Consider the following 26,644-nt stretch of genomic DNA (forward strand, 5'->3'; position numbering starts at 1 on the left):
CCAGACACTGCGATGATTAATCTTTTAATATTAAAAAAACATTTTATTTACATAAATTACAAGAAAGCACACAATGTCACACCAGTCTACATTAACACATCCTTTATATTGTGTAGTTGTCTAGTTTTTCATCACGTTCACTAAGGTTAATCACATTTTGTTTAACAGAAATTTATTTCATAGCATTTTTTTGTCAATGTCTAAAAACATCTGGAAAGATTCACAGCACTCTAAGGACAAGATAAGAACAGCCTTTTGTTTTGTGTACCACTATTGCTTCACAACAACCCATTTGACAACAAGACTGTAGGACAAGGCACAGTGCATTTAATCACAACTATCTGTAAACCAAAGATATCACAGCATATTAAATCTATACAAAAAGGCTTTTACATTTCATACAAACTGCTCGCTGTAGGAACATCGTTTAGCTTTCACAGTAAGGAGTTACCCTTACCACCGTCAGTCAGCCAAGCCCCAGACAGAGTTATCTCTCCGCAGCATGTTGGATGGCGAGGGTGCTCCGTCGTTCACCGCCATGTTTGTGGAAGGGATGACTGATGGGGGGGATGCTCTCGTGTTTAGAGAGGAAACCTTTTTCACAAAGAGGATGTTGTCGAGTCCACCACCTCGCGCCCGTTGCAAACGGCTGGCACGTAGTTAGAGGCTGATCCTGGGGGAATAGAAATAGCAGTGTTAGCCAGGAGAGAGGTTTTCCACTTGGAAACCGAACTGTAAACCAGAGATAAAGGCTACGAGCAAAATCAATGGTTAGTCATGGGCTTTAAAAGTGAGAGTAACTAACATCTACTCAAATACTATAAGTGTAATGTTGAAATACTACTAATTTACTTTACACAACTAAAAAACATTGATAAGGAAATACTTTCAGTCCTCTACATTAATTTGGAACCTAAGTTACTAGTTTATAAAAAATGACATTGGAGATTAAAATACGCAGTAATGGATGTGCCAGTAACAATAATCAGGTATAATATATAACAATATTTGTACATTTATAATTTTTAATACAGAACTGATGTATTTATACATGTATAAGTTTTACATCTTTAAGAGGTAAAACCTCTGGAAACTTCTCAGTCCTCAAAGGTTCATTACAGACAAAATAAATCTTTTAAGTCCAACATGATGAGTAAATACATTTGTGCAAGCCTTTAAATTGAACAACTATAACGAGCTGTTAGAACTCATCTAGCTCTGAAACAAAGAAAAAGCACACTGACTGCACTATGTAAACTTTTGTGTGTTTATTTAAACAGATTGTGAATTATTTGTCAGTTTCTTAATAAGCTATAGATAAAACTCATCTCCCATGAAAAGAAATATAATGACTGGATTTTAATTGCTTGGCCGGGGTGATGCAAAACCAGAGAAACGAGCAAGAAACTTTCAATATTGTCAAGTTTCCATTCTCACGTTTCATTGCTTGTATTTATGTTTAATTAAGTAATTTGAAAAAAAACTCAGACATCTGCAACATGTGGCAATACTCTACAGCTCCAACTTTTGGTTGTGTTTTATACAGAGTGGTTGCAATTCAGCTGATTGCTCTGATATGACATATGTCATATCTACTTTTGAAACCTAAACTGCTGCTAGGTATCAGGTTGCAGCTGAAATTGGGAAAAAAATAACTTAATATACATCAGGAAGATTTCAATGGTCCAGGTGCCTTTTTGCCTCTGGCACCTACATCAAAGCAAACCCAACCAAACCGAACTGAAACCACAATCAACCGTTCTCGGGGGGCCCCCTTCTAAGCTTGGGGGCCCCAGGCCATTACCTGCTGTCTACCCTGTTGCAACGCCCCTGCATGGCGGGTGCTTGTGGCTACCTTTAGAGTAGCTGGAGCTGGGGGCAGAGGCAGAAGCGGACACTGTGGCGCTGAAGCGGTTGGCCGTGACTCTGAGCGTGGTCACATTTTTCTGCGGCTGGAACAGGATGATGTGGATCTTGGGGGTGAAGAGGCAGCCGAGGACCACGGAACCACTCAGACTGACGGAGATGCACATGGTGGTGGTCTGCACCTGGGATGAGAGACGAGTGGGTGATAATAAATATGTCAGTCTGAACTCGGGCTGTTGTCTTATCTCTTCAAAGGACTTAATAAAGGTTCTTCAAAGGCCTCCTTCACCCCTCCACCCACACAAACACACCTGTTACTTGGCTGGAGCCTTGTTTTTGTCAAACCAGTTCACCACAGTTCTCTCCTGCTCTGGTTACTCCCACATCTAGAAAGGTTTAGGATTTTGCTGCATCAACTGTACTTGTGTATTAGAGCTGTAACTATTGATTAATCTGTGCATCAATCGACAGAAGGTTATTTTGATGAGAGATAAATCATTTAAATAATTCTCTAAAGAATTTTCTTTACAAACATTAGTTGAACAATCTGAAAATGCCACGTTGACCTTGAAGAAGTGTTTCATAATTTTTTGACATTCACACTGAAAAATCCTCCTCCCTTCTCTGCCGGCTACGTTTGGGAGTCACAAACTCATCTTCAAGTTCACCAAAAAATGCATGAATGAATAAGTAATGGTATTTTGTTGGTACATTTTAACTTCAACTTAGCATTCTGGTCAAAAGTCATTGCAGATATTATTGTTGACTTTGGCTAAAGAGCAGCAGGAACTCGCTGTGAACACAACACAGACCAATTAATTTAACTTTTAAAGTTTATTCATTAAGTCTGTTCAGTAACAAACAATGGCCTGTTTAAGATTTGGTGAAAATCTTGCATTTAAAACATTTCCTTAAAAGAAACTTGTAAATTTAATTCCGATATTGACTCATGTTTTACCTCCTGTCTGTCTACCTGCTATTCGGTGCTATGAAGATAATAAACAATATGTGTTCTCACTGCCGGCTGCAGCTGAATGAACACTGAGCTTGAACCAAATCGACTTAAACAATGAGCTGAAAGATGCAAAAACATCAGTGTTGCACGTCGATTATCTTTCAGTTCATGATTAATAGCAACAACTTCTGTGTAGTCTTTAGTTCTATAGATGCAAATATTGATTTTTCCACATGAACAGTGTTGCTGCACCTAAGAACAATTTTATATTTGATGTATTCATTCATTTTGCATTATCATCCGCATTTCCCTTTTCAATTATGTGTGAAGTTTTCAGTTATGTATGTTAGCAATTCTAATCGTGCATTGTGTGCATGAATATGAGAATGTGAAGAAGGATGTGGGGGTAAGCACAGCTGGTAGTCCTGGAAAGTCCGGGTCTTGTTAGTCATATTTCAGCTGCTAATGTGAGCTGACTGCTGGGGTCATCTTCCTCTTCCCACCCCACTGGTTACCCCTGCAGTCCAGGAACTTCTATTTGCAGAACCACAGCATGAAGTGTAATCCCTCCTAAACATACATCAGTACGGCTCCAGTGCAGAAATATGAGAAGTCCTCACACATTTCTGCTTCAAAAATAAGTAATGAAAACACCAGCAGGACTGCGGCTAACATGACTTCAATTGTCTTCTGTCTGCAGCTCCTTATCTCTTTCAGCTGCAAAATGTCTTTCTAGCAGCTACTTCCATTTAACAGCTTGTTCCACAAATAATTATTAAGCAATAATCAGACATGCTGTGGCACTGAAGACTACTGTGTTCTTACTTGAACACTGAAGGCAAAGAGAATGAGGTTACACTTTAAAAATTATTTAATGCCTTAGTTAGTGACTTTTTCATTACATTTCTATGATTGGTTTTATTATTAACTTGATATTTTCAACAGATATTTTCCTTCTAACTTGAACAAATGGCATCTTAGTATTCATTTCACATGGTCTATGTCTTTTATGAGTTTAGTATTTTAATTTACTGCGGTTACTCTGTGAAAAATATATAACAGTAAAGGTATGAATGTGTAATTAAACAGTGTATAGTACACATATTGCAGGATATTTACTTTTAATGTAATAAAAATATTCCTTCTGAACATGTCTGTGTCCATGAGTTCTAAATGATTCACTGGGCAACCAAGCTGATCTCTCATTAGAATGTCTGTGTTATCCAACCCTAATTTGAAACGTGGCAACTGAACCTCCCATTGTAACTTGTGTCCCACAGAACCAAAGTAGCAAGGTCTCTGTTGCGTTGCCAAACCTCGTGCTTCCAATCGCTCCGCATGCTGCCTCTCCAGCATAAAGCCCGATATTCCACAATCTTCAGCTGCTCTCATGTAATTCGGACTCAGGAAAGGTATGGGCAGTTTTTCAGTTCGTGGTTTGGGTGCCAGGAAGGCTGATTGCTGCAGACGTGAAAAAGCCCAAGGTACCCCATGATGATATAAAGCTTGTATGAACCTAGACCACCACCCCACATCTGTTCGCACAACAAAAGCCTTGTTGCACACCCTGGTCGAATGCTGCGGCAGAAGCCTTGAGTTTGCCCAAGGCACGAGCACTCATAACTTACATGGTCTGTCAGCTTTGTGCCCGATGTTTAGTCTTATTTGTTGTACTTTGCGCTGCATGGACAAACACATTAATTCATCCTTGCAGCTATAAATATATTCCAATTTTTGTCCTGCTGCAGCTTCACAAACGAGTGTAGTAGTTTTGCATGTTCATCCCATTAATTTATTGTCATTAGTGTGAAGCAGGTCACAAGGTTTTTAAACATTTAATTTTCTAAAACATTCAGTAATGCTGTGATTCAGTGAATCAGCTTTACACTCATTATTTCCATCAGTATTTTGAGTCCTCGTCCGTCCCCCAAATCTTTGTTCTCGTCTTGAAAGATCCGTCAACCCACATGAAAAGAAAGCTCATTCTTTCATGAGTCTGGGTGACAGTGATCAAATGGAATGTGAAAGTGACACCTTTTCTTTAACACACAAGGGAAAGTCATTTATAAACCTTGTTTACATTATTCCACAGCACTGGGCTTGTGCAGTTTCTAGAAATATAAATTATAAATACTCAACTGACTTCAGAAGAAACAATTTCAGCGTTAGTTACCCTGTAGTCACTGGCAGTGACATAGAAGATGGGCTGAAAGGCGAGCCAGATGATGCAGGTGGTGTACATGGTGAACCCGATGAACTTGGCCTCATTGAAGTTTTCTGGGCATTTCCGCGTCTTGAAGGCGTAGACAGTGCAGAGGATGATGAGGACGCAGTTATAGGTGAGAGACATGAGCATGCTGGAGTCCCTGCTGTTGCACTTGAGGGTGACCACGTCTCTCCTCTCAGGGCCCACCTCTTTCCGAACTCCTGGCACCTCCACCAGCAACCAGATGATGGCCACGAGTAGCTGGCAGGAGATAAGAACGCCGCAGATTGCTACCTGGGAGCCCGGGCTGATGAAGCGCGGCCGCTGGGCTCCGTCCTTCACCCCACTGAAGATGCGAGCAATGCGGTTGGTCTTGGTTAGTAGGGCGGAGTAACACACTGCGAACGAGGTGCCCAGGCCGAGTCGACGTAAAGTGCAAACAGCTGTAGAAGGTTTGGCGATATAGATGAAGGTCATGCTGTAGCACATCAACACTCCCAGCAGCAGGATATAGGAGAGTTCACGTCCGCTTGCTTTAACCACAGGTGTCTCATTGTGCTTGAAGAACAGGACCACTACTGACAGAGTGCACAGTATACCAAGGCAGGAGATGGTAACAGGCCCAATGGCCCAGGCATCTTCCCACCGAATGTACTCTTCAGGAAGGTGATAGCAGCCGGTCAAGTTACCCAGAGGCCACTGACCGAAGCTGCAGTCAGCACAGGTGAACTCATCCTGCAGGTACTGGTAGGGCTGACAGGAGATGCAGATCCAGCAGCACACATCTCCGGGCTGCATGCTCTTTATTTCATTCTTCTTGCAGGGGTCACTGCACTGGGAGGTGGGCGGTACGAGACCACGCCAGGGCACCAGGGTGGTGTTCAGGGTCAGGTTATGGTCCCAGTAACCAACCTTCCTGTAGATGAACTTACCATCCTCCTTGTGGTAATGAAAGATGTTGTAGCGGCTGATGCTGTCACCAACCAAGTTGAAGCGCACCATGTTCTCTGTGTCTGAAGGTCTGAACGGAGCTGATAGGAAGCAACATTAACATAAATTAGTGTAAATACCACCATATGCCACAACAGCACTTATCTTACTGCATGTTTTACAGTAATTTATGTATGATTAAAAAACAATATGACAATAAAAAATTTGACAATCCTGCCACATGATGGAGTAAAATGTTGTAAAATCTCTCAGGTTCTTGCTATGATCATCTAAATGGGAATTTTCATTTATCAACATATCATAGATATAGGACTGAATAATCCCCCTCCCATTTATTACCCCAAGTTAATTCATGGAATATTAATTTTCCTAATTACATAATATAATAATATAATAATTACAAACCCCTTTTTCAATGGAGGATGCATTTGAAGTCTTAATCCAGTTCCATGCTCATTTGTAACCTACATTTGCTCTGCATTAAATCTAATTCATTTAATCCAATTTAGCTATTTAAAAATCAATTTACATGAAAAACGGTAGATAGAACACAGGCATTCTGTTTCCTTTAGTTCTTGTTCCTACCTTCAAACTTGGTCTTCAGGATGAATTCCTTATAGAACCTTTTGCCGTTACCTGGTTTCATGGCGTCACAGACCTTGGATGTGTTGGAGCATACTGCTTGCCTCATGTTGTGCAGGGCATAGGCCATGGCGTAGACAGCGTTTACCACAAACATGATCTTGGACTCCTGCTCAAAAGTTCCGTCTCGCAGGCTGCGTTCACTGCAGCCATGCTCCTGGAGGCTGCAGCCAAAGCGGTGCTCCCAGAACTCTTTAAACCATGGGTTCCTTGTGTTGGTGTACGGGTTCAGTTTGGTGAAGTAGTCCTCAAACTCTCTGATTGTGTAGGAGGCCAGTTCAATGGTGAAAGCTCCATCTGCTGCGCTCTCACTGCCCCTCACCACACTCTCCTGGGCTCCCCATCCATCACTGGCCACCCAGGTGAAGGTGACATTCATGCGAGTGGCAGCCACCAGCAGCTCACGAGCGTCTTCACTGCGGGTGAACAGGATGACTACTTTGGCGTTGGACTTTTGCTGCAGGGAGCGGATCACATTGTCATAGCCCTGGCGGTTCATGGAGCGACTCACCTTGGCTGAAGTGGCGATGCAGATTTGGCGAGCGCGGGCCTCCTGCTGGAAGGCATCAATGCCGGTCTCACCGTAGTCACCCTCTGAGGCTACTGTTGAGACGTAGGTCCAGTTGAAGTAACGCAGGATCTCAACCATGGCCTTGGCCTGGTAGAAATCAGGGGGGACAGTGCGGGCGAAGTAGTCGTAGCGGGTTTTGTCGCTGAGCTTTGCGCTGGTGGAAGCATAGCTGATCTGCGGGATCTGGAACAGCCGCAGGAGGTTGGCGACCTGGAGAACAAGAGGAAAACATTGGTTTGACCTCATACTTCCAAAGATTTATTCAATATTTTAATAGACCTCTGAAAACATGGTCTGACATCTGTTCTGTTCACAAGAATGGCCTGAGCATTATTTGATAATTGTGTTTGTGAAGATTATTGCACTTTCAAAACAAGTTCCATGAATAGTTTCAGTGCACCTGCTACTGAAACATCATTCCGGTAAAACATTTGGTGTTTTGACGATGGTGGTGGAGAGTGCTGTCAAATGCCTCAGTCCAAAAGGCCAGAACAAATGATTCACATAATATTGATGCTCATCAAACCAGTTAGCGACCCCTCGTGCCCTCTGGATTGGGGGCAAAGTCATCCCGGAAAAGACCACTTCCCTCAGGATAGAAACGTTCCACCACAGGAAAAAGGGGATCACTCAGGTTAACCTTGTATTGATTTAAAGTGACCGCTCACCCAAACCATGTTTAGCAAAAGCCCCCCACAAATCCCCTCATTGTACGGGGGTCAGGCAATGTGTCTCATTCTCTTAGTGTATGCAATTCTTGTCCAGAAGGGTCTATCTGCAGACTGCAAGACACGGGCGGAACGTGTGAGGGTGTAACTTGTAGCCAAACCTTAACTCCGGATGTTCTACATAGTTTAACTATTTTTACGTTAAATATTCCTTTTTGCATTTTATATTATCATTTACTATTGCAGTCGTATTAACATGCCTCATCCTCTTAGTTTAACAGCCAGGGAGATTTTATAAGAATTTAATTATTATTTTATTAACTTATTTTTTTATTCTGTCTATGGTGGAAAATTGACATATCAATTATTTTTGTAATGAGGGACTTTTCATGTGCTTTTTTTAAACGGCCCCTCATGACCCAACTACGTTTTAACCCCAACGTAACTCCTAACCCCGTCTCCTTCCCCCAACCAGATAATCTAAAAAGCGATTAGGTAAAATGTTTGGAATTGGCATTCAAACCGGCCAATGGTAAACATCAGGTGGGAGTGTTTTGTGGCAGTAGATAAATGCAGTACTTTCATTTTATGAAATTCATCCTCTATTGTCCTATAACCGTGGTACACATTTTTAAGATTTACTTTTTCAACAAAATGCTGCATCTTTGAGTCGTTTTGCTTTTTGACTTCTAGATATCAAGTTGAAGTTGAGCTATCCAGGCGCACAGCTCTTGTCAGATGTGCTTCAGCTCTGTGACAGAAACTGGCAGCGGAAACAGCAACAAATTCAATGTTCCTCTATCTCAACCTGTTTACTCTGTCAGGGATCCACATCAGCAGCAGCAGCAGCTAGTGCTACAAGCCCCCATCACAGATAATGTCAGATAACAACAGCAACAATGGCACAGAGAATTTTATCAGGGCGTTTTGCTGCTTTCTCACATTAAGGCCATTCAGTCAAGTCGTCCAAGTCTCAAGGCAGATTCTTCCAGAAGTCACGACGCCCACTTCTGCAGACAAATATATCGATTGGCTTGCAGAGGTGTTGGCTCGGGCCGAGTTTAACCGGGGGGGATCATTTCTGACTGAAAACTGTCCATGTTGGACACAACATAAAATCACAGCAGCTATTTTCACACACACAGTGAACTATGACGATGATGATGAGAGCTGGTGAAACCCTGACAGTTTGCAGGATTCCTCGTGAGATGCAGCGGTAATTAGTGAATACCCATGAGCTTCAATGTGACTCCCTCCTTCCTCAGGCATCACTGTATGCCTGGAGGCTTTTCCAAACAGTGGCATCCCAACGGATATAATTGGAACATTCCACTTTCACACTGACTTACAGTAAAAATCTCCCTTCTTACTCACTCATTAAAACCCATTAGAACTTTAATAGAGTAAACAATCCTTTACGTCACATCACAAATTCTACTTTCACATATTCCGTGTCCCTATCGACGTCCCCGTCCTGAACATGTAACTCGGCGGTGTTTTTTAGCCTCACAGGCAGCGAGGCTGGAGGGATGGAAATGTTGGACAGTTGGATGGTTCAACACCTAGAATCAGCCTGAAATATCATTTAAAACCTATTGGGTGGATTGAAATGATTTACAGACATTCACACAAACTTTGGTGATTCCCTTTAGCCAGCACCAAAAACAAGTCAAAGTCGTAAATATTTAGCAAATATTACGTCTTCCATAGGATGCATCAAGAGCAGATAGAGGAAATTACTACGGGAAATTCTGCAAGTGGATAAAAAAAGGCTACAACAAAGTATCAGGCCACTTTAAGGGGAAAAACTATGGATTTTGAGAATAAGGTTGTAATATTATGAGAATAAAGTCATGATTCTGGGGGGGGGGGCATCAGAAAATCAGCCTGTGTTACTGTGAAATCAGGAATGTTGAGCTTCTCGTTAGTTAAACTAGTATCACAAACAACAAAATTCAAATAATACTCATCTTTTGGTACATCGACATCACATTATCATAAGTATCAGGAATTTGAAAAGTTTTGTAAGAAAGAACCACACAGACTTGAAGTAAATGGCCTCTTTGCAGAAGAGCAAATGTCTGGTAGTGGTCCACTGTGAGATGATCCTTTGTTATGCCTGTGTGATATTCAAATCACAATCAGATGCGTTATCTAGGTTTTGGATTCAGAAGGAATGAAACGACCATGGGTTGTCCTTACTGGTTATTTCCTTTTTAATTCTTGTAATAATATAATAATAAAACGTTCTCTTTAAGAACTTTATTTTCTATTTGTATACATTATTCACGTACTGTAACGACCCTTTCCTCGTAATCTCTGTTTTTCTTTTTCAAAAAGGCTCTTACACTCTGACATGAGAGACAGCACAGCCATTCTGATCATGGAAGTATACAAAAACATATTTTCATCGCTTTGGGCACTCTTCATATAAAGTAAAGAATATCTAAACATATATTACTATACCATTAGAACATATAAATACCACATGGGATTACAAACACACTGTTTTGAGTCAGAAATGACTGTCATTAACTCTGAACTGCCAGTGGCCATGTGCTTAACCTCCGTTAGTTAAAACACCCCAGAGACAGGAGCCGACAGAAAACGCAGGGACACTAGAAGCTCTGGAGGGGATGAATACAGTAAATATGATGTATTTAGACAAGCGCACTGCGCCCAGCAGTAGTCCGTTCCAGTGTTTCTTGTAGAATATAGGGTAGAGGTCACATCAAATTACCCACAGAGAGATGTGATGATTTCTGGTGTTAATGCACAGGGAAGCCTGATTAGAGCCACTGATTCATTTATGTTGCCTGGGACATATACAGTTTTTGTATTCAGCAAGGTTAAAATGTCTGACTGATACTGAGTCAGCCGCTAACACAAGCATGTTAATGAGGTGGCTTCCTCTTGGTCTTCATCAATAGATTCCTGGAGATGCCTGACAGCGCAGCGTTCAGGACAGCACTGGAGTGTGTGACAGTAACCGTCTGTTCTCTCCATCGACGAGTCAGACGAGACAAGACCCACAGTACCGGCTCAGGAGTACCAGGCTGGAAATTCGATTTCAACGCGTGAGACGTGCATGAAACCTGCATTTTCATTTCTTAATTAAGTCCTGTCTCTGTAGGTGCTACGCTGATACTACTTTATTTAAGACTTCCATTAGCTTTAATCTTAACCAATACATACCTACAGTGTTAGACTTTACCCTCACCTGTCTCTTGTGAAAAAACATTCTACTTTAGCTTGTGTCGACTGCTGCTAAATAATGAAATTTAAAAATGAGATGCTTTTCATGGTCCACTGGTTTCAAATTCAAGAGTCCCCAAATGTGACATGGTAACCCAAAAATAATGCATCACAGAGGCATAGCTACACCAGCCTCGCTGTATAACGGGATCTGATTAGATTTTAAGGCACATTCTTGAATAAGTTTTCATATTAACTGCATGAAGCAATGTTTCATAAAACTACGACTCCAAACTGAATGAGCCTATTTGTTGTGTGGGGACAAGTTTTAATATGCAAAGAATATTTGCAAATCCTAATTAGACTAATGACCTCATAAGCATGACACGGTCCAGGTTATATTTAATATATTATAGTGATTACAGCAGCACATTGTATTTTTAACATCTTATTTTGTTGTATTAATTAGGAAATACATTTCAAAGCTACTTTAAACCCAATCCAGTCATAGTGTTTTTGCTGTATTACAGGCAGTAATAGAAAAACATGCTGTACAATGGAGTGAGTGCATAAATATTTTAGATAGAGACTAATATTACCATACAATTACTGTACATCATGTTATGTCAAGACAAAGTCATCCAGGACTAGGGAAGAAATATTATTACTAGGAATATTATCCAGCTTTTTGTGTCAACTCTTCAGTCAAATGGGGTATCTACAAAGTGAATAAAAAAATATTGTTTATTTTTTATTACTACTAGATTGATATAGTTATATTTTAAATACAAATTCAACATGTGTCAAGAATTGGTTTGTGGAATAATCAATAGACAAAAAGGTTTGTGGCAGATTAAACTCGAAAGATTATGAATCAAATTCTACTGTAGCTTATAGTTTGTAGTTGATGTTTGATAAGATGTGTAAGAGATGCATCATGAGCAGAAGCATTATGGGATTTCTGGCCAGCGTTCCTTTACCAGAGTAGAAGCACAGATGAAAGACATGAGACAGCTGGAACGTGGGCACGGTCTCTTACTCATGTGTCTGTCATGATTTTTCTTTACATGGAAAGTCCATTTGTATTTCCCCAGGGTCCCTATGAAGCTGAGGCCTATAGAAGATACAGTAGATGACATGTAGAGTGAAACCTCAGGATGCTCAGTGCCGCAGTTCAGCCATTCACCAGGGAAGCACCACATACACATGCAATGGGGGATATACACGTATACAGTGCACATGGCTGCTGGGTTCAATATAATGTATTGAAACTGCAAATATACGGCAAAATCTTTTATACTAAACCTACTATGGTGTGAACAGGGTTGTATGTAAGTACATCCAATATACATGTAACAATGTGCAAGCAGATTCTACTGACCAAACAATTATAATGGGTTTATTGATTATATTAATCAACCTGGATGTTTGGTTAAATTCTTAAACAAGGCATGGTGTGTCAAAAATAACAAATAACGATCTCTGTTATGTTATACGAACATACACATGGATACAGGAATGTGTATTTTCACTGAAGTGACAGCTGAGTGTTTATCTGATTACAAAAAGACACAGATGTTGTCTGAACAGAAGCCACAATGTTACGTGCCAAACTTGGCTTCGGTCCAATTTGGGAATAAGCTTGTTCAATTTGTGCAGATAAGAAATCAGTCACATAAAAAGCAAATCACACAATAATGCAGCGAGGAGGGAAATAATAATAAGTATCCTGATAAAGGCGACCCAGGTTAATAAAAAATACAACGTTTTATCTTTCCATGTAAAGGGGCATCAGTTTAAATTAATTGTTATGATTACATCATAGTAAAAAAGAATCGAATCATTTAAATGTAATTATTGTGATACAAGGCTTGAGTGGGAGTCAAAGGCGATTAATGTTTTCCATTATTATCTCAGCCAAGGAGGTTATGTTTTTGTTTTTCATTCTGTAAATTAGCAGGATTATGCAAAAAAACACTGGATGAATTACCACGCAACTTGGTGGAAGGATGTGGTGGGGGTCAGGGAAGAGGGTGCGGACTTTGTTTTTTCACTTTCTTTAACATTGTGCCATAGGGAGTTTTTCAACATAATGATTTCTCAGTGAATTATTCATGGGTCTTGGTGAAAGAAATCAGACAGGTTTAAGGGACTGCTATTTAGCGTATATGTGTGTTTGCAATTGGTGCGGATACGAATCAAAATCCTGATCCAGTGAATTTAAATGTGGTTTCATACGGGGACTGTTGGTGAAGGAATGCACTCTTGTACTTTTAATGTAAGCAGAACATCTGAGGTTTGATGCAAACATACATAAGGGGAAACAGCATCAAGGATAAATGTGTCGCTATAGTGGATCGTGGAGAGATGGAGACGCACCTAAATTTTCTATGCATATCCACTAGTAACTCTCTCAGAGATAATTTAAGATAAACAAGAATATGAGTTCTTTCCTCTCTCCATCCAAGTCGTATTCTCCTAAATTGGAAACTGGCACAACTTTGCAGAGCTCTGCATCTCTGACACATTTGCTCTTTTGCATTTGTTTTCTTTTTTCCACCTGATCTCTCGGCTCCAAGTTATTCTTGATATTTTCTTGTTTATATCCTCTGCCAGAGAAAAAAAAAAGAATTCATAGCAATAGCGCTGCAGCTCTTTTGATAGCCTGTGCCATTCTGTCATCCGTTTGATCAGCTACCCATCGGTCCCACAGATGATGAGGATTATTTTTGATCAGAAGCAGCTTGGATTCTACCTCCCTGAGTTTTAAATATGCTGTGAACTGAGGTGTAATGTTATGTGTTAAGGTGGGAAGACATATGTTGAAGCCATTCATTCATTCATTTTATATCCAGCCTGTGATTTGCCCTCAAATCGTCGCCCAGTAATAACACTGCTGACAGAATATGTGACTGCTTCTTGAATATATGTCATGTTCCTTCTCTCCAGCATGTTTAACATATTTAGCATGGATGTTATATTTAGCACGATAATGTTAAATTTGTATAGAAAAAGCTCCACAGTTCCAGCTTGATCATTTTTTTTCTCACTATGGTTCATCACTTTTATAGATGCAGGATTATGCAAAAACTACACAACTGATTCCCATGACATTTGACCAAGGGAACAAACCCATAGTGTGGATCCTGATCAGGGGCAGATGTGGGATTCTTTTTCCTCCATTTTTTTTAACATAAAGAGCATTTTGCAACCTTTTCAATGACTTCTCATAGATAATTAATGGATCTTTGTGGATATGTATTAGTGTGAGCCATGTGGTGCAGACACAAATAAAACTCAGTAGCAGGTGGGTTTAAATGTGGGGACTGTGAGAGCCTTTGAATCAATAATAATACATTACTTTTTCTACGAATGAGGACATTTTAAATAACTTATAATAATGTTAAGGCCCTCACAGTATGAAGTTAACATTATGGTCTTGGTTTTTAACAGGAAAAGTCCACTGTGACATTAAACACAAACTTTCCCTCACCGTATCCAAAGTGATTTTGGTACGTAGACCAAAGCACAGATGTGACGCCACAACCACCTCCTCATAGCTGTGGTGCAGTACAGAGACCACGTAGAGCCTCATTCATCATATCATGTTCTTGTTATCACAATATAATTGGTAAAAACTGTGTTTTAAGGTATAAATATAACTTCTGTGAGACGGTTTGATACAGATACAGAAGATAATGGTATGAGGTGTTGTTTTCTTTAGTATTTTGGTCTGATGTCAGTCTTTTGATTTGATCTCATGTGAAGTATTGTTTTGTGGAGGCATGGAAATGTTTTTATATATACCATTCTTTACAAGCCTCATGACGTCTGCATGTGCAGACACCCGCCCACCTATGGAACACACATCCACACCTCAGACATAAAACACAAACATACAGAGAATCAGAGAGAAGAAAGGCCGACACAAATGATGAGATACTGAAAGCAGCAGATGCTCACAGTTGTGTTTTATGTAAGACCATATATTGCATGCGTTCATGTCTGAGGGCAGAGTTACATATGATCCACAATTACTCGTGCTTGCATAACAGAGAATGCAATGAGACAAAGAAACATGTGTTGATATTCTTACATGCACTATCAGGATAGTTTCAAGGGACCTAGGGGGCCCCAGACACAAGAGACCAAGGGAACCAAAGCAAACCCCTGGCAGAAAGTTGTGATTGTTGGTTGGTGGAGTTGTTGCAGTTTCCTGTACGAAGGCGATGACAGAATTTACGTAATCAGATGTTAGGACTACTCTGTTGCAACGCCTCTGTTCAAAGATGCAGCTCTTCGAAATTAAACTTAAAAATTAAAACTGAATCTTTTTCACCAGAAAAACAAAACTCACTAGAACATAAACCCTTTGGAGATACTTTTATGTACAGAGACACATCAGTGGAAAATGTGGCTCTTTATCATCAGCTTTTTCTTAAAGCTTTGAAACTTAACTTTTGAAATTTAAAATAAACTCGGTCAGTCCAGTAAGTTTGACTGTTGTTGAGTCCGGAGGCCGATGATTCTGTTGCACAATTTTGAGCATCATCCTAAGATTTCTGAGCAAAGACTGATCATGTATTCCTGTCATAGCGTGTGAAAAAGCACAACAGCTCTCAGACAGACAAGATGAAGAGACGTGCGTCTGGAAATCAATATCCAATCAATACTATTGACCGTGTGGGTCCTGACTTTACCCAGCCTTCTAGTCAGTACAATGTTTCCCTTCACTGTGAATGACATTCGGATGTGCTAATTAGGGAGTCAAGCTATGTTCTCCGAATGTGCTAAAATTTACAGTTCAAAAATAACAGTTTCACAGCGAGGAGGAGGAGGAGGAGGAGGAGGAGGAGGGGAGAGTTGAGGGGAGTTCAGCTTTATTATCACATGATAAACAAGAACCTTTTGAAGTTAACACCAAAGCAGCTTTTTTTTTTTCCTTCACCCGATGCACTCCATGAAGCCGCAAACACAATAAAGGCAGAGCCCTCTTCAGTTCCTCAGCAGACTTAATAAACCAGCCCAAACCAAAAATATTAAACATCAATATACAATACGGCAGAACAGATATAACCTCTCACGACCTGGAATTTATGAGGACCTTCCCAGCTGCTGCAGCCGCAGGACCGGGTTTGTCTGATGGGCTTGAAGGATTTATTTTTGAAGTAAGTTTTCATATACAAATCTTTTAGGATACTTCTCAGTAACCGTCATTTGAAATGAAAAACAGTTAATGTATTGCACACTATATGTTACATTACAGAAGGTAGGTTCCTGAACTAGAATCTCAGCAATAATAATTTTTTCTTTTTCTGTGTGTTGAATTATTCAATTTCAGGATGCACAGTGTGCATTAGTGTGTATTTGTGCCAGAAAGGTTGTGACTATGCCTCTAAGTGCCTATCATAATGTATATATAGACTTGTAGATTTGAAAGATACAGATTGTCTTTAAATGTTATTTGTGCTGAAAGTGTGGGCCTATTGGAGAATTATTTCTCTACAATGTCCATTTAAATCCGTAGCCGTGAAGTGCGTAGGCTGTTAGTAATGAGTCATGATTCTTGGTTCTCTCCAGGTTCTGTACAGGTAACATCCAAGATGACATTTAAGACTATTTTCCAACAATTAAAATGTGAGAAGACAGAACAAGGCCGAAAAACATGTGCCAGTTTGAGTAAGCTGGTGATGAAAGCCTCCTGAACACTGCTCGGCTAATTATGAAAGAATCCTTTTTAGGGCTGAGGAGAAACTGGCTCGTCTCCCGTCATCGTTTCCACATCTCGTCCTTGGCCCCAGTCACGCGCAGCGTCAGCCTCCGCACGCAGGTGGACACATCATCGCCAGCCAACGGAGATGCACCCCACAGATGGGAAAAGCAGCTTCTCTCAAACTGCCCTGGGACCATCGCTGGCACTTGTCCTCCTCAATATACCAACACCAAGTTTTTTCTCTGGGATTGAAAAGGGTCGTTTAAACCAATGACCTCTCAAAAAAGAATCCCACCATGGGCTGCTCACCGCTCTCACAGCTCCATTCATTACTATAATGCCCACTAACTGAATGTGCTAACAATGAGACGTTTGAGCATAATGACTAGTAGAGGTATGTATTCAAATTCAAGCAAAAACTGTCACAAGAGTTTCCTTTGGAATCGCTGTGACTGTGTGGTCGCTGTAGACTCATTCACACAGACAGCCCTTTTCAAGCTGCTTAAAAAACATGCTGTTTTTCAACAAAGCATCCTCAACATTACAAAGACGACACTATATTATCCTCCTCCTCCAAAAGAGGGAGGCCTGTGTTTAATGAGGGCTCCCTATGATTCCAGCATGGTAAGTTGGTTGTGCTCAGTGCAGTGTCACTCACCATTCAGCTTCAACCTGCTGACACAGAGCATTCACCACTGCAGACTCCTGGCAAGAACTTATCTAAGGCTGGATTGTATCCTGGTGTTTTGGCACAAACTGACAAAGGAATCCCAGAGAGGCTGCAGCACTCAGCCTATTCAAAGAATAAGTGGTTCCCATATATTACTTAAAGTGTCTAGAAATGGAGCACGAATGAAATACAAATTTATTTCATATTCTCCCGAAGGGAACGCTGTGAGAATTACAAATACATTTGGTTAACAGCCACCTATGTCAATCTTTATCAAATGTGAGTCTGATGTGTGGGAGGTTATAAAACTTGAGGAATAGTGTTAAGATTTAAAAACACTCTGTGACAGTAGTGGAAGATTGTTTTAAAAAGGTCAGAATTCTGCCATAGTGATGATATGAACAAAAATCTGTTTTTAATAAATGTTGAAAACAAACATTTGCCAACAAATGATCATCGAGTTTAAACTATCTGAAGAGTAACTAGTATTTGAGCATTAGTTTGACAATGACATGGTAACTTCTCTTTTAGGTGACTGTTAATGCTTGAGGAGTTTTATAGTGTAATGGGCATAAATTGGCTTCAGCCTCAGCCTTTATGCATCTGTCTTATTTTTAACTTTTGTATAGCATTGTTTTTTATTTGGTCCTGTTGCAACCAACAACTTTTTAAATCATAAACCAGGATTTGGTTTATATTGTGTGTGTATGGACTAAAATCCATGGTTTATCTTATATTGTTATATATATATATATATATATACATACACTGCCTGGCCAAAAAAAAAATGTCGCCACCTGGGTTTGTGCCTACTGTACAAGCCTGTGGGGGCAGTGCTATGATCTGGGGTTGCTGCAGTTGGTCAGGTCTAGGTTCAGCAACATTATGTGCCCAAAGAATGAGGTCAGCTGACTACCTGAATATATTTGAATGACCAGGTCATTCCATCAATTTTTTCTTCCCTGATGGTGTGGGCATATTCCAAGATGACAATGTCAGGATTCATCGGGCTCAAATTGTGAAAGAGTGGTTCAGGGAGCATGAGACATCATTTTCACACATGGATATGGACTAAAATCCATTGTTTATCTTATATTGTTTTATATATATATGGACTAAAATGTTAAACATGGGGTAAAATATTTTATTTATAGACCTAAATTTGTTTTATATATGGATTAAAATACATTTCTGTTTTTACCCATATTTCTTTTAAATTGTGTTATGGACTAAAATACATCTTATATCAACTAAAAAAGATTTTTGTCATTTTCTTAAATATGGGTTATATTGTGTTATAAATACTGAAAAACATGTTAATCAATTACCTAAAATGGTTGAATATTGAGCAAAATATTATAAATATAAATATATATAATATAAAACATAAAAGATTGATATTATTTACTTAAGTTCAAATCAACCCTGTTGTACAATATGCACCTGATATATCTGAAATAGAGATATTCATATTATTCATATGCCACACTTGTGAATTGAACATTTTCAGCAGCAGTTTCACACATGGATTATAATGTCATATCCACACAGTAGTATGTACAGTGATTAAAATGCATAAACACTGCAGCATGTTCGAGAATAGTGATTCAGTCATCAGCAGTTTTTCAGGTGATAAACATGAAATATTCATGAAATGCTTAGTGTAAGTCATGTGTAAAATATATAACATTATTAGTCACAGTGTATGTTTTATAGTTGCATGCGGCACATGTTAAGCTTTACTCATTTCAGTGAGCTTTAACACCCATCGAAACATTCAGCCTTATAGCAACTACATGTTGTTATTTATATGTTTGCTAACTTACACATTTTTTATACACCAAACACCAAATATTCAGAAAATATAATTATTATAATAATTTAAATATATTTGACAGAACATCTAGGTTGTTTTTGGATGAGCTCCTATTTTGGTACAATCCATCTTTTTATTTGATGATATGTTTAGTATGGAAAGCTGTATCATTGGACTGTGATGAAACCAAGCATTAGGCACAGCTACTCACTTCATGACTAATAATACAATTATTTGATTAATAAAATCAATTAATCCAAATTGACTGTGTGTGTGGTGTGTGTGTGTGTGCAGTTATTAGAAAGTGTAGCCAAATTATGCCCACACACTTTGTCTCACTAACACCCAGTGCATCATGGTAATTATGGTGTGTGTAGGCAATCAGAATTAATAATTATGCTCATCGCCTGTGGCAACATTTCATATGTGTGTGTGAAAGGTCAGTTTTCTTTGCAAGGTTGAAATAAAGTAGCCCACAGAGTTCATGTGAATGTTGACACTTCAAACAGAATAAGTTGGATTCTCAAACCAGCAGAAGCTAAATCTTTTCCAACTGAGTGTTTGTTCTGAGTTCTCCAGCTCAGTTGAAGTGAGGATTAAAAGCATTTTGGTTGTTATCTAGTGATGTGAGTTGTATGTGTGTGTGTGAGTCTGTATGCTGATTAGTAATGTGAGTTTATCCATCTCTAAGCTTTTTAAAGCATGAATGAATAATGACTGATTTAATAAATTAGGTGTGAGGTTTTCTCTGAAGGAGAAAAGTTCTTCAAGTTGCAAAAAAAGTAGTAAAACCCTTGAATATGTTAAAAATTAATTGGAGAGGGTGAAGCGTTTATAGAGTATTGAGTTGAAACATTACTAAAACCAAGAGATCCCAACTATATTGCTAGTCAGTTTGGCAAATTGCTGGATCCTGTCTTTTCCAGTAGTGTTTACATCCATTGTTAACATTCATACATATGTCATACACATGCAGATTGCATTATGGTATGGTTAAGGTTGTGGTTATGTCTAATGTGGTGAAGTTATGGTTAGGGTAAGCAACTTAAAGACTTTGGTAAGACTATGATTGTAGATAATAGATCTGATCTTTGAGAAAAGGTATAATGCTCAGTTTTGGTTTAAACTGTTTTAAAGACACAATTTTCCAGAAAGGTTGTGATGCTGTTGAAGTGTATTTCATTGTACAGAAGTGTTTGTGTTCTTTAGTCATTGATATAATTGTGGTTGACATAAGAATAGAAGCACCTGTCAGTGTAGTGCAGAAATAAGCAGTTGAATCCATACTTCTGAAAAATAGTTTTAGACAAATCTGAACAGAACCTTCATCAAGTGAGATTTATTTTTTGCAGACCAGAGTAATAATAACTGAGTGTACCTAATAAAGTGGCAGCAAAATGTGGATTTCAATTTAAGGTCATTGAGGCAACATGAACTCTGGGTTCCTGCGTGAAAGTCAGATGCTCATCCACCAACCCAACTGCTATTTACCTTTACTTTCCACCTTGATTAGTAAATAACATGTTATTGCATGCATTAGCAAATTATTCAGCAGGTATTCTCCAGTAAAAATGGAATTCTTAGAGATACTGGACCAAGAAATCTGTAAATAAATGGCGAAAAAGTTTCTTGTATGATATCTATATATTTTGCATTTCACACCACTTAATTTGAATAGCGCTGCATTGATTGCTGCACGCGTAGCTATTTTGTGTACATGCTTACAAATGCAACTCTACACTACACACTAAACATGTGAGATAAAATTCATTTAATCTACCTGAATGGAGACATCGCTGTAAGACCCTCCGATGACCCCAGAGATGGCGAGTGGAACCTCGTTTTGGATGGGCCTGGAGCCGTCTGGGCAGATGAAGCCTGGATCATGCACCTTGGTTAGGGAGGCCCGGACAAAATCTAGGGACTGCTCCAGAGCGTAAGTGTCCTTCGAGCAGGTATCGAGGATGTGGGCCCCCAGCTGGAGTCCAGGAAGGATGTGATCACTGGAGTTAATCTCATCGAGTGCCAGCAGCATGGCCTCCAGTCTCTGGATTCCCCTCTCCTCATTGATCTTACCGCAGTCCTCCATCCCATCACCTTTTTCGTGCACAGGGAACAAGCCTCCGATCACCAAGTCCCCGTCCATGATGATCTCACGTTTTGCTGCGGGAGGTAATCTGGAGATGTTGGGCAGGACTCCTCGTATCAGCAGCTCCAGCAGGAGCATGTGGAGAGGCCAATAATTGGCAGAGTTGGCCAACGACCTGGGGCAGAGCACAAGCATGGCAGGATCAGGTAGCAGGGTTCAGCTGGTTGAAGTGACGAGGAGCAGAGGCTTACAGAGTCAGGAGGGGGATCACTTTCAAGTCGTCTCTCAGTGGATGCAGCATGTTTGATATTTCCTGAATGAATGAAAGGAGAAACCCAATTAATGAAACCTATCATTATGATCAATCTATCTTTTGATGTTGAACAGCATTTTCAGGAGATTGAAACTGAGCAGGGAAATAACACGATCATATTATTGACGAGCGCTGACATCTTATTGCTTTTTGTCACTGATTTCCATTGGTGCCATTAGTCTCTCAGGTTTTTACCCACTGAGTTAACCAACGAAACGAAACAGTCACATCAAGGTATCAAGAAGAGTAAAGCCGGGCAGTTTTTATGAGTTCTCTATATTATCAATTCTTACCTGAGCTGCATATATGCAAATATCACCAGGCACTTTAAACCTGACATACTGTATTTTTCAGGAAGGTGAGTTATGTTTTAAAACAGATATTATTTCCAACGGACTCTGCAGTCTGTGGTTCCTGCCACTTCAACTAAAAGATAAACACAGAGTTATCGCCGCCACAGAGTGACCACATCAAACATTCATGGATATTTAAGGTACCTCTCCAGCGAAGCGTAATTTCCAAGCTTACAACTGAGATATCACCTAGATGGTGGATATCCTCAATGGTTGGGGTTGCCATGGAAACATGGTGGGTAAAAAAAAAAAATAGGGTTGGACTGCAGGGAAGTGGGCAGTGAGACATGTATGCTAATATAGATTCCTATCGTGTCGAGGTTACAGATCTAGATCTCACCGTGAGTCATCTGATCAGGATGGAGAGCCGGTTCAGTTTCACAGAGAGGGAACCCGTCTTGTCTCCGTTTCAGCATGCAGTCATTCATCGCATTCATCAAACATACAAACAATTTCAACAAACATGTTTATTCAATCAGGGGCCCTGGACCCCTGATGACTCATACCAAGTCTTCCAAGGATTATTATCGATGTATCGTAACCAACAGCAGCATCGCATTGCAACAGAAATTCCCCATGCGTCTGTTTTGGTTGAGTGGATTCTTTCTGATAAACCCTAGAGCTTCACTTTAGTTTGAACTATTCAACATGCTGCAATTCCCCTCCATTAACAAGCGCTGGGCAGTCTGTTGCTGATTTTCCTATTACTTCTCACAGTTTTATCACTGATTGCAAAATTATGTAAAGATGTGTCATTTCTAGACCTAAATATGGGTCAAGTCATTTTATTCAACCTGGGTGTTTCCTGTTTTTGAAGCTCAAAGAGGCAGAAACACCCCACAGAGGGGTAGGGTTAAAAAAACACCAGCTTCTGCAGCTGCACCCAGAGAAGTTCATTTGCTGTGTGAAAGCATGTTTTTGCAGGGACAGTTGAAGAATGGCCTGTGATGATCAAGAAGCAGTCGGAGCAACAAAGAGCAACAATGAGGAAACAAGGGGAAAGGTGCAACGAATGCTGATCAAAAAATATTACATCAGGCTGTTGATGAATCCTTCACCAGCAAAGAGGATGACTCGTTTTAAAGTGTGAAGTCATGATGCAAATCTGTGATCTCTCTACAGTATAGGTGCAGATGTTTACTCCCTCATCACATTTTACCCTATCAATAGAGCCAAGGTGAGAAAGTTAGTTGGAGAGTTCAACAGAGTCTAATTGCTCCTCTGTGCTGTCTGTTACAGCAGATGGGGGCTTTCTAGTTGCTATGACTGGGTCACAGTGTGAATTAATGGGGCAATAAGGAACCGCCAATTAGGCGGGCCTATGCAGACATGGGCCAAAGTGAGGTTGGAGGTCCAGAAGAGCTTCTCCAAACCCCCTTTAAGATGTGCAAATAAAGTCTTTCTCGGACATGAAATACAGCCATCAAAACCACATTACCCACCAATTATTGGAAACGCTTATTAATAATCGGTAGCGGTCTTATCAGCTTGCATGAGTGTAAATCTCAGCTCTCTGCTCAGTTGTGAAGTGGCTTCTATCGGGCCCGGATCATATCATTAAAACTATCTTGATGTGGAAACGGCTGTCACACTTGCACACAGCAGCCAGGCGAATCGCACTGGCTCCCCAGCTGTCTTCGCACAATATTCCCTCTGAAAGGCGAGTTCAAAAAGAAACGCTAGTGTGCTTTACTCAGCTTTGAACCACCAGCTAATGCATTACTACTCCTGCCCGGGCGCAGAAAGGATTTCTCCAACATTAGCATAAAGATGCTTTGAGAGAACATTCCTCATTGTCTTATCCATATGCAGCATATAGCTCGTGTGTAATGTGTAATGACCCACAGCAGAGTTCGCTGACAGCAGTGACGGTGACTGGCACATATACGACAGCACATGTCTTTATGGAGAAACACAAAGATATACATGAGTGGAGAATGAGCTGTAGAGATGGTTTCTGAGTTCAATGAATGTCTGATGTGATAATCCAACATTAACATGATGTGCTATTTGACACTATGACAATGGTCACATATCATTTCAATACATATCGCACCTGAAGCGTTTAGACTTTGCCATCACCTCTGATCGGCACATTTGCGCTTATGCTGGACACTTGAACGTACATGGAGTGACATAAAATTTGTATAATCCACGACATGTAAAGCATCAAGCCTGATGAGTAATAAGAGCCTATAAACACACTTGTCCCACAGGATTTACAGAAACTGTGACTAACACAGATGGGACAATAATTTACACCATAGTTTTTTCTTCTTCGTGTCATTATTCACGAGACACGTCAACAGATTCTCACATGAAGCTGCAGAACTGAGCCATTTGGCCAGAAGACACACGCTAAATCAGCATTTGCTTTATAAAGGCCAAGCAGCAGTTTGTCTCGGGGCACATACATCATGACCTTTGATTATCGTCGCTCTAAAGTTAACCAAGCTGTTCAAAGCATGAGACCTTTCATTTCCTCTAATGACAAACAGGCGAAGAAGAAAGAAACTGCGGCTGCTATAACTGCACTAATGATTCCCATCACTGCATCATCTCCAGCAGGGACACAGTTGATCCCTCCACCTGGACTTGTCAGCTGAAGGAATTAGGACGCCTCTGCAGTGGCAAGCAGCCCGCCGATTGAGAGTTTGACCGTACATCAAGTGCAGCATTTTATTAATATAGCACAGACAGATCTGGTTGTCAGCCTGTTTGACTCCCAAAAAGATTTAATCTGTGCTGATATTCCACCTGGATTTGTATTCATCACAAACTGACACTGAGAGACAAAGTGCAACTATGAGAATCAGACAACAGATTGTCTCTTGGCTTTTGGGCACCGTGGGTTGCACCTTCTAATAATAACCTGATAATAACATTCATCACAGACATGGAGGTGTGTCTCCTTTAACTTACACCTTTTACATTAAAAATAAATCCCACTGCTACATCACATCCTGTCTGATTCACTGACAACAATGTGATGCGTGTAAGGTGGAATTTTGCAAAAAATAAAATAAAATAATACTTTCATAAACCTTACAAACTGAAATCATCCCAATTACTTCTCAGAGTAGGATACAATTATATTTTTAGGGTGCTGTCTGAAAACTAATGATGTGATTGGCTTGAAAGGAGCCAGTAATAGGCTATATTAGATTATGCAATATTTTTGACTTTGAGGCAACACAGAAGGACACAAGTTTGCTTATGAATTCCTACTGCATATGTGCAAGTACAGTCACACGCAGGTGTTAGATCTTCTAATAATAAAGTAAACCATTAAAAGTTCAGTTCAATTTCGCTGGTGGTTATTGAGATGAGATGCCAGGTGATATAGTGAATACACCGGCATATGGCTCTAATACGTGACCATAATAACGAATGCATTACAATTTAAGTTGAGGTTATGGGATGCAGAATCAAATGAGGAGGATTTTGTTACAAATATTTAAAAACTGCAAACATGGGTGGCAAAAAAGAAGCTTATCTTTAAAGAACCCTCCCAAATCAATGGATGAGCTCTTACCTGGTTGTAGCACTGGGAGTCTCTCGCCGGAGATGACTGCAGGTCTGTTTTCCCAACGTGGAGCGCTTCATGTGACGAGCACGCTCCAGATGTGCTGCACTTGGAGCATGTTGGCCAGGACCTGTCCTTGGTTCTGAAGTGTTGCTCGCGCTGGCACGAGTCTGACTAACTCCTCTGAGTGTGAGCTCTCCAACTTGCGCCTGCAGCCCTGATGTGCTCAATACGACGGATACAGCCTGAACCGCCCGGGTGCTCATATGTGTCCAAAAGCATCGGCGGGAATGACGCTCCCAGGATCCTCTCTTACCACCAACAGTGGCAGGAGGCGAGTGAATCTAAAATGAAATAATAGTGGAACATAGATATATTTGTTGCATTGCATTCGTAGCCGCGTTTCATGAGAAAGTTAATCGACTTCAAAATAAGAGCTGAGGAGGAGTCCAGCTGTAGCGCGGTGGGATCGCTGCGCACATGCGGCCGCTCTGTGCCGCTCCACAGCCAAGAGTGCGGCGCGTCGACGCCGTGCGCTGCGCTCTGCTCTCCCCAACCTGCCCGTGCTTCATGTGGGGTTTGTTTGCGAGTTACAGCACCGACACGGGACTCCAGCAATAATGAGACCTAATTTAACCAATAGAATATGTTGAGGAATAAAGAATGAAGACGGTGCATAAATAAAAATATCCCCAAATCCATGTCTCCAACTTCTCACAGGTCTGTCTGTGACGCATCCGTCGCATCCCCCGTGGAGCTGCTGGTGTGAGTCTAACTTTTAATGATAAACGGAAAACAGTGAGAGGAAATCATTAGCCTACAAATAGACTCTCAATGCGCTGCCTCTCTCCAGCTAAAATTAGAAAAAAATGATAAAAGAGAAATGAGCATCAGTTGTTTTTTTGTTTCTCTCTATGAAGGCTGGCCAACTCCTCATTCACCTCCATCTCATTAAAACTGAATCACACTCCAGTTGAGTGGCACAGCACTTCACAAGCTGCAGAGGTACGTTGCACACTTTGCTTTTCACTGAAAGGACACACACACACACACACACACACACACATTGTTTCTATCTTAGTGAGACAGTCATTCCTTAGCCCCTTATCG

General features: G+C 40.4%; 1 protein-coding gene across 1 annotated transcript; it reads right to left on the minus strand.

Annotated features, from left to right (window-relative positions):
• Positions 1 to 448: 448 nt before the first annotated feature.
• grm2b (glutamate receptor, metabotropic 2b) lies at positions 449 to 25,708 on the minus strand. Its single transcript, XM_069536564.1, has 7 exons — positions 25,544 to 25,708; positions 21,594 to 21,655; positions 21,034 to 21,517; positions 6,564 to 7,401; positions 4,995 to 6,058; positions 1,856 to 2,048; positions 449 to 673 (listed from the first exon to the last, which is right to left on the minus strand). Exons 2-7 carry the CDS (start codon positions 21,641 to 21,643, stop codon positions 600 to 602), a joined length of 2,703 nt encoding a protein of 900 aa, XP_069392665.1. The 5' UTR covers positions 21,644 to 21,655; positions 25,544 to 25,708; the 3' UTR covers positions 449 to 599.
• Between the last annotated feature and the right edge of the window lie 936 nt (positions 25,709 to 26,644).

The sequence above is a fragment of the Paralichthys olivaceus genome, chromosome 2 (assembly GCF_024713975.1).
Source record: "Paralichthys olivaceus isolate ysfri-2021 chromosome 2, ASM2471397v2, whole genome shotgun sequence".
Classification (NCBI taxonomy): Eukaryota; Metazoa; Chordata; class Actinopteri; order Pleuronectiformes; family Paralichthyidae; genus Paralichthys; species Paralichthys olivaceus.